At 32.3% G+C, this 14,952-nt stretch overlaps 3 protein-coding genes across 6 annotated transcripts; 1 reads left to right on the top strand and 2 right to left on the bottom strand.

Moving 5' to 3' along the window:
- The first annotated feature begins 1,787 nt into the window (after positions 1-1,787).
- Positions 1,788-2,421, top strand: LOC125371353 (josephin-like protein). The gene has a single exon (XM_048380130.1). The coding sequence runs from the start codon at positions 1,928-1,930 to the stop codon at positions 2,315-2,317; it is 390 nt and encodes a 129-aa protein (XP_048236087.1). The 5' UTR covers positions 1,788-1,927; the 3' UTR covers positions 2,318-2,421.
- Positions 2,422-2,438: 17 nt separating this feature from the next.
- On the bottom strand, positions 2,439-9,212 carry LOC8269394 (putative tRNA (cytidine(32)/guanosine(34)-2'-O)-methyltransferase). 4 transcript variants are annotated; one of them, XR_007217664.1, is made up of 13 exons: positions 8,496-8,601; positions 8,260-8,316; positions 8,073-8,166; positions 7,706-7,755; positions 7,546-7,595; positions 7,203-7,311; positions 6,523-6,583; positions 6,364-6,416; positions 5,383-5,475; positions 4,803-4,866; positions 4,175-4,282; positions 3,127-3,419; positions 2,439-2,938 (listed from the first exon to the last, which is right to left on the bottom strand). XR_007217664.1 is itself a non-coding variant. In XM_048380129.1 (12 exons), the coding sequence occupies exons 2-12, from the start codon at positions 8,284-8,286 to the stop codon at positions 3,178-3,180; spliced, it is 951 nt and encodes a 316-aa protein (XP_048236086.1). In that variant the 5' UTR covers positions 8,287-8,316; positions 8,492-9,212; the 3' UTR covers positions 3,019-3,177. The 4 variants fall into 4 exon arrangements, 2 of the variants coding, with proteins under 2 accessions (XP_048236086.1, XP_002531352.1); XR_007217663.1 differs by having other exon boundaries at positions 2,439-2,966; XM_048380129.1 differs by lacking the exon at positions 2,439-2,938 and having other exon boundaries at positions 3,019-3,419; positions 8,492-9,212.
- A 1,666-nt stretch (positions 9,213-10,878) lies between these two features.
- LOC8269393 (protein ENDOPLASMIC RETICULUM-ARRESTED PEN3) lies at positions 10,879-12,606 on the bottom strand. Its single transcript, XM_025159473.2, has one exon. The coding sequence runs from the start codon at positions 12,487-12,489 to the stop codon at positions 11,086-11,088; it is 1,404 nt and encodes a 467-aa protein (XP_025015241.1). The 5' UTR covers positions 12,490-12,606; the 3' UTR covers positions 10,879-11,085.
- Between the last annotated feature and the right edge of the window lie 2,346 nt (positions 12,607-14,952).

Below are 14,952 nucleotides of genomic sequence, written 5' to 3' on the forward strand. Positions count from 1 at the left end.
AGATTTAATGATGTATTGTCTTTCTTTTAGATTGTTGGCATCTATTTATCTTTTTCTTGTGAGATTTTAAAGATACATTTTTCTATATTAGTATAAATCACGTGTATTTTTCTATACATTTTTCTATACACACAATTTCTTAAAGCGATCAACTTTGGTTAATAAAGAAAGCACGTGTATCTATTTTACCATGCGGCATATATAATGTATTAAAAGTATAAAATCTGACTTTATATTGTTATATATCAAATAATTATTTGTGTTGTTTTCCAAAGATTTTATTCCATATAATTTTTCTTAGTAAAATCTTTTTATGAAAAAATCTATTTATGCTATTGGTAATGGTATTTGATTTTTCTGGAAAAAAAAGAAGAGAAAAATAACTTATGTTGTTGCATAATAAAAAGAACATATATCAGACTTGACAAATATTTTCAAATAATTTATTTTTGATGCGAATGATTTAGGATGAGTTATATAAATATAATGATCTTAGAGACTCTTAATTATAATTTTCAAGTATAATTATAATTTTCTTAGAGACTCCCAATTATGATGTTCAAGTATAATTGATATAGAAATTCAATCAATTTCAAAGTATATGATTGAGTTGAGTTTAACTGAATTACCAAAACCATGTGCTTCCCATTTTTTTGATTTTCTTGCTTTATTATCAGGAGAACTCAAGGAAGCAAAACCCCTCCTTAACTACCTGACCACAAAAAAAGAATTGAATAACAAAGAAAGAGAGACATGTAAAACTGGGGCCTTTTAGCTCCCCAGTCAAAAAACCTTACCAACATTCAGATTTTTCAACAGGAATTTTTCTCTGCCAAAGTGACAAAAAGAAAAGAAAAGAAAAAGTTGAATTCTCTCTAAGCCAAACCCAACTAATGATGCACTGTACCATTATTCAAATAGATTCCTTCTAAAATGGACCATCATGATCTTACCAGAAATTTTTTTGTTTTGATCCTTGTAGTAAACAGAATCAAGAAATTGGCCAACAAAAGGAGAAGGTAGGGCCCTTGACAGCACCTAAAAAGAAACGCTGATGAGAAGAGTGTGAATTTTTGTCTATCTTTGCTCCCTTTACTTATTGTTTCTATCTTCTTCTTCTTCTTTTTTCACTCTCACTCTCTCTCTCTTTCTTTTTTAACCTCATTTTACTTGCTCTCTCTCTCTCTCTTTCCTTTTTTATGGTTCCACCATTGCTACTTTTTCTTTTGACCAAAACCCATTCTTCTTATTGATTCTGTTGAATCATCTGTAAACATGTAGCAGTAATTGATGGATTGGAGATGGACCCATTTTTGTACATGGCATGCGATCTTCTTGGCATTCATACTTCCCTCAAGAAAAGGGTGAATACTGGATAGTACAACTTCTAAGCCTAGACGAACCTATAAAAGTAATGAACAATAACAGTAACATAGCTAGAGCCTAGAACATTCAAATTTTGGTACCGGGTATTTGAAAGTGGACATATAGCATGCTTATGTACACGGCTTGATGTGGTAGTAGGACGGTCAAAAGGTGCCACGTGCATGGCTCATGCACGTATATTAACAGTCAACCTAGCTATTTGAACAAAGATACTATAATAACATAAATTTCCATGAATACACCCCTAGCTAGTAATCCCTCATCTCGATAAGAGGCCACACACTCCAATATTTTACCTTTATCTTCAGTATCCTTATTTAATTTTTATTTTTGTAATTTCTTTCTTTCCCCTTTATGTCACATTAATTCGACAATAAATACTCCTTACGTCCTTACCAACTGCCCCTTCTTCCTTTGTTCTCAATTCCAACTATTTCCCTCCTCTGCTCTCTCTCTCTCTCTCTCTCTCTCTCTCTCTCTCAAAATAGAAAGATTCATCTTCCTTCCATTGGCTGTGCACTAGTACTAGTCCTGGGTTAAAATGTCAGGTAAATCAAGCAAGCGGGTAAGTTTCAGTCCCGATGTCCACGAGAAGCCTACCATCTTCCTTAAACATGGAGGCGGAACTAGAGCAGGTGTAAACAGGAAGAGGGTTGCCGGAATCTTCACATTTAGGCTGCCAAGAAGCTCAAAATTTTCTCCGGGAAGACTACTAAGTCGGTTCAGTGCTAAGGTGGTTAGGGTTCTAAGATTTGTGTCTACGAGAAGGAAGTCTTCGCGAAAGGTTTCTTCAGCCAGCTTGACAAGATCAAGATCACTTGCAGATGCAATAGACTCGCAGCGAGCTGAAGCTATAGAAGACTGTATCGAGTTCTTAAATTCTTCATCCTCTTTGCAAAGATCAAACTCGTATTCTACATATTCTTGCTAGAACCTTTTTTTTTTTTTTTTTTTTTTTGCATTAATCATCAAACGGAGTATGTAAATGAAAGAAATTAGCAAGTTTACGATTCATTGATGATTGATCATCATAAATTTCCGAGTCTCTCAAAGATGCAAATAGTAAGATTAATCAGTACATAACAGCATATTATTTTCTGTACATTGATCAGGATTATTGTGCATAATAAGGTCAACTCTTAGTTAAGAGTAAATTTCACACTGTCTAGGATCAAAATGCCATAATTTTCACACATGATATCTCAACACCATCCAACTAATGGAAGCAGACCATTGCATGGGTGGGCCAATCCTATATGATTGAGGCCATCAGACACTCTCAAGTGATCGAGTCCCAATCACTGCCATAATTGCAAGCTCCTCGAATATCCCACTTCAATTCCACTTCTTCTTCTTCTTCTTCTTCTTTTCTTTAAGTCATTTTTTTAAGACTGAAATTCACTTTATTTTCAGTTGTTTTCATCCAAATGATATCAAACCCAACTTGGCCGAAACAGTCCATTACAATAAGCACGAGTCAGAAGCCTTGCAGAACACCCCTCAGTAGTAGGAGCGGACAAAATTGTGCAGTGTCATCTATGTAGTTTTGTTCCTGATATAAAGCTGTCTCATGTGCATCTCTCAAATAAAGATGAAAGGGAAACATATTTAATATTTAAAAAAAAAAAAAAAGATGACAATGTTCATGACATTTATAATTGATCATCATGAGAAAAAACACTTGGGACAGAGTAATTACTGTTTTCTGCCAGTAATGTGCAAGTACAACAAAACTAATACCTTATAAATTCGTTAGATGCAAGTGTTGAAGAGAATATTTTCAAGGCAAAATCAAGAATCCAAGGAGAGTTTTTCAAGCTCTCGGATGCCACGATTAGAAGCTTTCTTCATCTCGAGAGCTCTTTTGTATGGAGGGGCAATCGGAGGTTGGACAGGATCCAAGCTCTGATAAGTGCCCTCAGCAACTTTCGGTAGCGGATATGATCGGTCAGAATCATACCCACTAAGGTCCCCACATGCTAGAAATGGGATATACACCTTATTTGGTCCTTCCAGCCATCCACTGCTGCAATCTGTAATGCCACACAATTTTCATAAAGTTCTGAACAATTGAGTAATGAAAAACATGTTATGTTTAGAATCAACTTCATTTGTTAATTAATTTGTCTCACTTGATAATGTGTGTGTATATATATATATGTAAAGATCTCACAAAAAATTGCAGAAAATTTAAGAGAAGTGCTTTTGTCTTCCTCGAAGATGAAAAGTTACTTTTCAAGTTTTTTAGCCAAATGGATGACTTGCCTCGAATTAAAATAGAAACCATCAGGCTATATGAGACAAATTGCAGAGCAGGGGGTAGCCTGCACTGTTCATGCAAATCCAATTCATTTACATACTTTCATTAATGATTTCTCAATCACTCTGCTTACATTCCACTAATCTCAATATTGCAATTGACCGTGAGTGCTCAAAAAGGTTAGATTGTCCAATCACTTAACAATTCATGAGAAGAATTTAAAATAAATAAAGAACATAAGCTGCACTTTGCTAGCCACGCATGAGTTGTTCCATAGGGCAACAAGAAAATGGCCAAAACAAATAGTACGAAGGCCCAAGGTATGCTTTACTGAATGGATTAGCTATGAATTGCATAAAAGGATTTGAGACATTATCTATTAAGCAGAAAGAGAGACAATGATGTCTCTGCTGATAATTATCTCAGGAAACATCATCCTTCAAGCATAGCATAGAATCTACAAACTTTTACACAGAAATACAGAGAAAAATAATAATACTTATTTCTATAATGGAAATATTACATTACCTAGATCATCCATGCCTGAGGGACTTCCCACCTTTTCTAGAAGGCGATGCAAGTCTTTCGGATTAAATCCCTCTGGAGGGGAATAATTCTCGCACACTGCAAATGCCTCTGCATTAAGAACGATGTAACATTAGCTTCAGATATTTCATCCTGTCTTCTTTGCACGTATGATCGTCTAAAAGTTTCAGGCCCTGGCTGATTCACCTCCGCCGACTTTTGAACAGCAATGGTGGTTTTGTTCCAATTGCGTGGCATTACTACTATACAGCTCATAAGATTATTTTACCTCCTTTTTGGTGCCATAGAAAGATCAGAATCTCATGAAAGTGAGACATGTGAAGCAATAATCATGGAATTAGGAACCAGAACATTTCTGGTCTAATAAAAAAAATCATATTGGTTTGCATTTCAGAGTATGTTTTATCAACATGTTATTTTTCTTGAAATACCTTTCTTGTGCATTGCAAACTTGCAGTCACTCAGTCTTATATAGTAGTCACTTGCTGGGTTTAGCCAATATAATCCTCCTACCCAGCAAGTGCTTCAATTATATTAATCATACAGAAAACTAAGTAGGTCAGTTGCCAAGAAAAGAGAAAGGACAAGAAAAAGGAAATATTACTCTCACCAATGCTAGAATTACGACTACTTTTAGGTTTTGCAAAAGTCACAACAGGGAAAAATAATTTGAGCTGCAACAAAAAAAACAAAACAAAACATAAATGGTCCATATGAGCTAATAAAAACATCTCAACTGATCATGGCCTTCAAATACATAGATAAATTGAATGAATTGGGGTTAGGCAGTATTGCATTGAAAATATCTGCTAGCATTTTAAAATCCGTGCAAAAAAGAAGACGGGCAATACTCAGTTGCTCATCGTTACCACTAATTCAACATCATGCAACTATAGTACTTTTAACATCTTAGCTTATATTCCATTCTAATACAGAAAATGAGCCCCCTTTATCTGAGTCAATAATTGCACTGTACTATCAGTCAAACATAATTTTGCTCATTGGTCAAACTTACATCAGCAATTGGAAGATAGCTCAATAGTTGGCCAAATATTTCCCAAACCGGGAACAAAGAATTAGCACAAAACAAACTTTGCCCTAGAAAGTCAGTGGAATTAAGAAACAAACTTCATTAAATCTTATGAACCTAATTCTATGATTAGACTCTAATAAATAAACATTCTATTTACCTGGCAGTAGAGAAGACTTGTATCCTTTCCACGAAATATCTTTGCAATAAATTTCCCACCTTCTCTAAGTATGTGTGTGACAATTGTCAAGCCCTGCAAACAAAATGATCCAGCAGAGCCGCTATTACTCTAAGAAGAACCTGATAAGATTCACAACATTCTCCAAGACAACCACAAGCAAACAAGAAAGTAAAAGAAACATGGTTTGCTAATCCAAATGGAACAACTGTGAGCAAAAGAGAAAAGAAAATTCATAGGGTGAAGCATCGATAGCTGTTTCAGTAACTCCTTCAAAAGTTTAATAAAAATAATTAAAGAAAAGAAACTCTTGAACCCTGCAATGACCCAGAACCAAGAGTCAGGAAACATATAATCTCTCATTATTTTCGTCCTCCACATTCAATTGAAAGTAGAGACTTTGGGTTGGGCACTCTAAGAAATTCTTTTAACCAAATAACCTTCCTTGTTTGCAACTTTAAGAAGCAGTAACCAAATTAAAACACAATTCAGATCATTAACTTAATACTTCTGTTCGATTTAGAATGCCTTCAAGTTCAACCAAATCATTGACTTCAAAATCAGCCCCAACAAAATAAATGTGTTTCGTGCAATTTACATAAAAACTAAGCCATCAGGTACATGATCCTACTCTGTTTTAGGAAACTAAAGCTGGCCACTGCTGCAGCCAAGGAATATTTATGAAAAAGCCTCCTACATTTTAGTATTTGAAATTTTTCCAATTAAATTGATGATTTAGTGAATCATTATTTGTGCAGCATTCTCACCATTGAATACTGTATAAGTTGGTTAACTTAGCTAAGCTGAAATTCTCATGCTTCAGATCACTCATATTTTTTGCATATCTAAATCTCAGTGAAACAGGACTGCACAGAGATCTAACTGTGTATTACTTATATTAAAAATTCCTTTATGAAAGGAATGCATAATCATGCAGGACCATTAAGGAATCTGAATACTTACTGCTAGTATGAGTTGGGACTGAACAAACTCATCCATGTCATGAAGCCCAGTTACTGCAAATCAGCATGGAATTAAGCAGGGTTTAGAAGGCAAAAAAATTAGTTAAATGTCCATTAATCCAGTCAATAATGTGATTAACCATTTAATAGAAAGGGATACCATCAGGTGCACCATCGCATACAACCAGGTCAGCCTTGCAGCCGTCAAAATGCCTAATTACCTGTAAAAGAAACAAAGATCAATAATTAAGAATGGATTACTACACCAAAGTGTATGCATGTTCATACCAAAAGAACCAAAATAGTAGATAATGGTCAAAGAGCATTCAACAGACACAACTATTTGATAGCATCCTTAAGATTGTTAATGCAGTCATTCTTCTAATCTACCCCATTTTGAGTATATATTACAAAGAAATTCCTTTTAGAATTCCTAGATTCATTCAAAGCCTTCAATAACACATGATACTCATCTGAAGAAGGCACCTTTTTACATCTACATGCCAGTCATAGGCCACTAAATGGTGCTTGCTTGTCCTTATTTACTAATAATAAAAAACAAGAATCTCACTCATGATGCTCAAGTAAAAAACTTGAATGGGATGAATCAAATCCTCATTAAATTTTATTTTTCCATTAAAGCAAGAGTTTAAACTATGACTTCTCCTCTGAAGACTAAAAGTAACAGCATATGTTTGGGAATTATCACTGTACATTCTAATATAGCTGAGATCATTTGCCATTTAATTTTGAAGAAACAATGAGCATAAGGTTTCTACATAAAGTGACTTAAAAACTGCATCTGAAGATAAACCTAAACAACTATCTTAAGTTCCTCACCACTTCAGCTGTTCGAGCATTAGTGATGTCACCCTGTACTTGGATAACACCTTCAATTGGAGCCATAGGTTGCAAGTCAATAGCCACAATAAGAGGAAGATTATCATCCCTGCAATTACAATTACCATCTCAACAGGAATGCAATAAAAATGAGAAATAGTTTTCACATTTCCTTTTCTTTTATTTTTCGTTTTTAAAAATATAAAATTTTATTCTCTAAACTTTTAGTGGAAGACAACAGAATTTGTGAACTTGTGTACAGGGGAACAAACATCTTGAAGTGAGCCAAATATTAATGTATTTAGGCATAATATATTTCCTAATTAACAGACTGAAAATTGACCTTGAATCTTGTGTGAGCTTTGCTGGTAGATATAATTTACGACTCAAAACCTGCAAATGAAGTAGGTAATAAGAAAATAGTTAAGATGCTTTGTGATCATCACCTAGCAAATAGAAAGGATAAAGCATCACATGACCATGTCTTAAATAATCAAATATACCTGACTCCAGCTACCAGGTGCAGCACATAAATCTACCACGCGCTTTACCCCTATAAATCGAATCATATAATTAAAAAACAGAACGTTTATCACAACTGTAACTAATATATCTAATGTGTTGCAGCCTAATTCTTTTCACACAGGAATAGACAAATGCCTTCTTTGGAATAAACAATGTGCATGAATTCAATTAAATGGCATGATTTCATTAATATCAAAATGCCATATTCTTTTTAAGTGAAAAGAATTGAATTTCAGCAACTATGGACTTTCCAAACACAAGCAATATCTAAATAGAATTGAAATGAACTGATTCTTGCATCTTTATAGTCTCCAAACAACTGAGAGAGAGAGAGAGGCAAGGAACCTTCAAAAATGTTAAATTCTTCATCTATTTGGAGAAGCTTAAAGGCACTTCGAGCACGCCAACCTTCTTCTTTAGCTTTTCGGTAGTAGATATCCTACACACCCCAAATTGTATCATTATCATAACTACCAAAATAAAACAAACAAACTTTTATTTTTATTTTACATAAAGCATTTTAAATAGTTACCCTCTTATCCCTTGAAGCTTTTCCCATGCTTTTTAAATATTTGCTACCTCGACAAACCTGCATCCAGGATTGGCTAATTTGTTAAGAAATTAAAAGAAGCCAATGGTTCATTTAGCTCGTGCATTCATTCAAGGAACTTATGTCCAAAGGCTAATCTACACTATAATATTGCTACAACAAAACGGAAAAAGAAAAAAGAAAAAAAAGTGAAAGAGAAACGAAGAAAGCTTACTTGCCTTTTGGTTTGGGCACTGGGTCAGATCACCCAGCACCAAATCCTTGCTAATGGAACTGCAGCAGAAACTTGTAGTTCGCAGCGAGACGACGTTTATGCTCTCTTCACTTTTTCTGGTCGGGCAATTAAGTTAGTATGAAAAGTCAAGTTTACCCTCTGAACTGAAAAGGTCAATGTAAACCTAATGAAAAATTAAAAGATCTCACGAAAGCAAAAACAGAAGGAAAAAGAAAAACCCAAGATCCCAAAAAAAACCGCGTAATAAAACCCACAAAGGAAAAATGGGAGAAGAGAGCGAAATACAATGTATAATAGACTGTAAAAGTGATTAGAAACCGATGTAGAATCAAAGAACTAGCATTAACAGTTAGGCTTTATTTATGAGATAAAAGGGGAATTGTAGGAATTTATAATTTTGAGTATCCAAGAAGAGTGTTGTAAGTGAACGGGTAGGATGGAGCGAAGAAGGGCGGGGTGGTTACCAGACGGCACATTTAAAAGCTGGCAGAGGCTCTAAAATTGAAGCCGTGTTGTAGATTATTTCCTTCCCGACTGTTAAATTTTAGACTATATACGGACTGTGCATGTAGAAGTGTTATTAGTTAAATTTTTTTCATCTTCAATGTTTGTGTTTTCTATTTTTTAATTTGATTGTTTCGAAAAGAACTGTAATTTAAAAGAAAGTTATCGAATTTATTAATGTGTTTTACTTTCTTATTATGAATTGTATGGACTAAATTTTATTTTTTTAAAAAAAGAATAACAGAAATAATTATTTTTTATTAAATCTATGGCTTTTATTTTTTTAAATTATTGTGTTAAAATATTAAGAAAATATATATAAATCTATAATTTCGATTGAATTTTATTTTTTTGATTATATTTCAAAAAAATAAAAAGATTAACTATAAAATAACTGAAACATAATTTAAAAACGACTGAAAAAACTACATTATAAAATTAAAAGATTATACATTTTTAAAAAGATATTTACACAATAAAAGTAAAATGTTCTTCTATGGCTTTTAGTACATTTTTTAAAAGCTCCGTAATTTAAAACCGCACAAACCGATATGCAATGGTGAGTTGGATTTGATTATTTGTTTTTATATTTTGGGGATTAGTAAATTTTCAACCGCAAATTGTCAAAACCACACCAAGCCGATTCTGGAGCACCCCTAAAGTCACAGGACGACCTATACACTGGAGCTGCATCCATCAGAGTCAGTCGGACCATTTCTCTGCACCTAGTAAGCAGCACTTGAACCTTTTAGATAGTGAAATCATTTACCGCTAAATATGATAGGTTAAGCATTTAGCCGCCCATCATTTGAGGGTCCATCTGTTGGCCATGTAGAATTAGAAGCATCCGATACAGATGAAGAGATAGAGCAGAGTAGATTAGTGGGCATCATTCAGAAGACAACATCTAAGACGTGGTAGGATAAAACCGCCTGATGATATATCAGTACACACAGATAATGAGGCTACTTATGATTTCATATTTTAAGGTTTTATTTTTATTTTTATTTTAATTAAGTTTTTAGTATCTCATAACCCCATCCCAATTAAAAATATTTATTTTATATTTTATATTCACAATTTAGAATAGGAGTTAATAAATTTTAAATTCATCATCATAATTTTTAAAATACTATCCAAACAAATTATTTTAAAAAATTCAATTTAACTTATATTTTAATCTAATGATTTTTCTTTTTTTTAATACATAGTAGGACTTCAGTATAATTAATAAATTGATACTAAATGTGTAATAAATTTAAATCATTAACAAAATTTTATAATGTATCAAATACATATAGTACAATTAATAACTTTCTAATAGTACAATTAGTAACTCTTGGAATAATAAAAGAAAAAGATGAATGCATGGTAAAGTGTTTAGTATATATACACATTAGATTCGATGTGGGGAAGTGTTTCCTATCTTATTCAGGTGCTAGAGAGCATTACACTCTTTTCCCGAAAGATCATTTGATGGATTCATTTTGATCATAGGGACAAAAGAAAATAATGATTTCCAATATATGGTATGTGCAATTGGTGGAATCTAAAATGGGACACTTGTTGCCTACATTAATCAATTTGTACGCTATACGTGCGTTTCATCTTCAAATATAGTTGATGATAACATATAAAACTGGAGAAGTTCTGTTACCTGTAATTTCAGATATTGGTAATATGAACGACTACCAGGATAGCTAGAAAAAGAAAAGATGATGAATAAATCAGTACCCAGAAATAAAAATTCAAAATTGGAAGTTTTTAGGAATACAAACCTCAAGTTCTGCAAGCGCAAGGGCAAGGGCTACACCATCGGCAAGGTGAACAGCTTGAGGAGATTGAAACAAAAGACTGCTACATAAACGATAACAAGCTTTAATTGAAAATTATGTTTGGGAGGAGTGGTATACAGTGTCAATAGTCCAGCCGAGGTTGTTTCAAATGAGATCGTTAGGATCAATATTTCTCACCTGCCTGCCTCAGACTGTAATAACCCCAAATTCAATTACTTATACAACAAACAAGTTGACAAGATTCTAAACACCAATATTGCTAAATTTTAAGTGTCACAAAACTGAGACTGCACCAGAAAAATAAGAACTTTCCCAAACCTCAATACCCTCGACATCTTCTCTGCTAACAAACAATCTATTCCCACCTCCTTCAATCTTCCTAATTATCCCTCTCTCAGAATCCTTCACTTTATCCACAAAATTCCTTCTATACAATCCCTCACTGATAAAACTCTCACGTTCTTTCTCCACAACCTTTGACCAAACTTCAAGAGACCCTTCTCTTCCTACAAAAACTTGACTCCTATAACAATGTATCACACTCTCCATTAGCCCACCACTAAATTTCATGCTAGGATTTTTGTCTTCCATATACACCCACGGATCTTCTTCTAGTTTGCGCAAATCTGCCACTGCCAAATCACCAGACTTGGAACAAATCTTGAACAAACACGAATTCTCCACGTCAACATCCACGTCAGCAAACGAATCACCAAATCTACTACTCCGACCTGAGCCGGGCTCATTCGTTTCCCACACCACATCATTACTCCGAGGGTCCCATATTCTAATATAACCAGAATACCCAAACGCCCCACTTGTAACTGCCGATCCAATAATCACGCTATTATTGGAAAGCCACGTCAGCTTCGTTGGGACTGTATTCTTCGATGAGCTTCCAAATTGTCTCGCAATCTCCGAAACGATCTGGAGCGTTGATTTATCTATCACTAATATACAATTCTCTCTATGTTGACAATCAAATGATGCAAAAACCTGATTTGCTGAGTCAGCAATCGAACAAACCCTAGCTTTGTAAATTCTCGGATCGGTCCGGTCGGTCCACTGAGTTGACCCGAGGTGACGAGAACCACAAAAATCATAAAAATGAAGACCAGCGGCGGAGTCAGATCCAACGGCGGCTATATCCGCCGCTACACGGCGGATTGAGGTGATATCGTCGAGGTGTGTACGGATAGTGGAAGAATGACTTAAATTCCAATCATAAGCTGAAATCTGACCTCCGTGAGCTATCCAGATAGAGCCATCGGAGTCGGCGGTGAATGCGGAGGGAAAACCATCAGAGGCGGGGCGGAGAGTGGTGACAAGAGAGGCGTCGATGCCGGACAGAGGAGGAGGAGACATGGCTGATTTAAGGTGAGATTCGATGCCGTAATAGAGAGCTTCATCGGCGAGTTCTTGTTTAGAGAAGCGAGTGGCGGTGGAAGGGATGCGATCGGAGCGGAGTAGAGAAAGGAGAACAGAGAATATCTCTGGATCGCGATCGATGAAAATAGGGTCTGGAGCGGCGCGTGTAGAGAGAGTGGCTAAGAGAGAATCTGGACCGCCTGATGCAAGCGTTGAAACTGTTGTTTCGAAGAGTTTGCCTCCTACGTTTAGCTTTATCCGGTCGCTGTAACGCTGGCCGGAGCTTGAGTTTGGAATTTCAGCGTCCATTGTGGTTGAACTTGTGACCGTTGTAGTGTGCGTTTGGGCCAAGCAGTTAGATAAAGTAGAATACACAATTATGAACCTTTTAACTTATAATGGGCTTGGATAAATGCTACACAGCTATAGGTTATTGGAACTTTCTTTTTTCCATATTTAACAAGCACAAGCTTCCATTCTCGCAAAAATAAAATAAAATAAAAACAAGGTTGTTTCGTTTGTTTGCTTTTTATTATTATTATTATTTTGTTATTATTATTAAAAATAATTATTATTTAACTCCTATATTTTTTTATATTATACTGATTATTTCATAACATTTAAAATATTTAATTCTTTTATCATTCTATTTTACAGTATTTATAAAAATAATTAAATAATTTTTTTAATTACTCTAATTTTTTAACATTAATTAAATTATAGTAAAATTTAAATATGTTAAAAATATTTATATTAATCAAAATATTAAAAATTTATATAATTTAATATTAAATTTTTAAAATAAAATAAATATTATTTTTATTATTAATTTTATTACAATAGAATTATAATTTTGATATGAGATTTGAGAATCAAATTATATTTTTTTATCAATTTCGTTCTTTATTTGTATTGACTTTTAAAATGTAAGAAAATTTTAATATAATAAATAAAATATAGGAGCAATTTGTATATTATATAAAAATCAGAAAGTAAATAACTTAAAACCAAACCTAATTATAATTTATTAATGGAAATTTTATAGAATATATTTTTAATATAAAATTATAAAATAAAATGATAGAAGAATATATTTTTAAAATGTTAAAATAACTGCATAATATAAAAAAGAAAAAAGATGAGGTAAATAGTAATTATCTCTTATTATTATTATTATTAGATATTAAAATAGTATTTTCTTTTGGCTAATGCCATTTTTAACCTTTCCAAAAGATTCTTGTCAAATATAAATTACTAACAAAAGTAGTTTTTCTATTTGTGGAGGGACTCATTTAAAATTTTTATTTTTTTTATTTGTAAAACAATTAACAATACAAACTTTAATTAATTTAAAACTAAATAATCATTTTATTAAAAAAATATCAGCTCATCAATTTAACCGCGGCTCTTATTATTATTATTATTATTTTATTATTATTATTATTATTATTATTATTATTATTAAATTATGTTTTTTAGAGTTAGGTGGTGTTATATTATTAGTTGCGTTTTAAATGGGTTGCACACACTAACAGAATATAAAGTAGAGATCTAATGGTTTTTCCTCAAATTATTCGACAGTTTTTTTTGGTACTGTTGAAAGGTATGTTCCACATTGGATATATGAAAAAAATTATAATATAAAAGGACAAATTTTTTAATTAAATTTGAATTATACTAATGATTAGACTTCAATTAAAACTGATTTATTAATGTGTTATTCAGACTCTTTTTATTTTAATTTTAGACTCATTAATTTCTATATAGTGTCAGAATCTAAAAATAGATCTATTATGAGGCCCGTTTAATTTATGAATTATATAATTCAGGACCTTGAGTTTATATTGGCTTGAGAGGAAATTGTTGAAGAATGTATAATTACACTAAATATTTAAAAAAAATATGTAAGAATTTATAATATAAACCAACAACCCTATTAACTCAGACTTATGTCAAGGTTATGGTCAGATTCAAAATAAAAATTAATTTATTAATTATCCATTCACACTCTCTCATCTCTAACCATTGAGCCCGTGGATTTCTTCTAGGTACCTTCTGCCTTTATGATATAAAAGTTAGCTAATTTCGTGTTTCTTTTGTTTAGTTCATGTCATTCAAATTTAAACTAAAATATATCAATAATAATATTTATTCTTAATTGTTTTTTTTTTTTAACTTTTTAAGATTAAATAAGTCCTCACAAATTTTCAAAATTTATAATAAGTGATGTCTCAAATTGATAGCAAATAGATTCATCTGTTTCACATTCTTGACATATCAAACAAAAAGCATGCTTGATACACAAACAAAAAGTATGCAATGTGCAAATATACAAGACACTGCTTATGGTATTTATGGCATTTCTCACAAGAGATACTGGCAATTTCCTTGTGTCAATAATTTTTTTTTATATTAATTTAAATTTATATATTATTTTAATTATAAAATATAATTATATTTAACTATTATTTTATTTTAATAAGTATTTAATATTATTATTTTATTTTAATAAATTTAAAAATTAATAATTATAGTGGCAATATATGATTACTAATTTTTCTATTATATTTAGCTAATTTTATTTTAATAAATATTTCATAATATGATTTTATTTAATTAATATTTAATATTATTATTTTATTTGATTAATATTTAATATTATAATAAATTATTATATAACTACATCAAAATCACATATATTTTTGTTAGAATTTTACATATGATATGGCTTTTTAGAATGTTATCAAGTGAAATCTCATGACACAATTTGAT

Source organism: Ricinus communis, chromosome 10, assembly GCF_019578655.1.
Source record: "Ricinus communis isolate WT05 ecotype wild-type chromosome 10, ASM1957865v1, whole genome shotgun sequence".
Classification (NCBI taxonomy): domain Eukaryota; kingdom Viridiplantae; phylum Streptophyta; class Magnoliopsida; order Malpighiales; family Euphorbiaceae; genus Ricinus; species Ricinus communis.

Coding starts and splice junctions, on each gene's coding strand:
- LOC125371353 (XM_048380130.1), top strand. CDS start 1,928: ATGTCAGGTAAATCAAGCAAGCGGGTAAGTTTCAGTCCCGATGTCCAC.
- LOC8269394 (XM_048380129.1), bottom strand. CDS start 8,286: ATGGGAAAAGCTTCAAGGGATAAGAGG. Junction 5,476..6,363: donor AGTCCCAACTCATACTAGCA/GTAAGTATTCAG, acceptor TTTTGTTTGCAG/GGCTTGACAATTGTCACACA. Junction 4,283..4,802: donor TAGTCGTAATTCTAGCATTG/GTGAGAGTAATA, acceptor TTCTTAATGCAG/AGGCATTTGCAGTGTGCGAG.
- LOC8269393 (XM_025159473.2), bottom strand. CDS start 12,489: ATGGACGCTGAAATTCCAAACTCAAGCTCCGGCCAGCGTTACAGCGAC.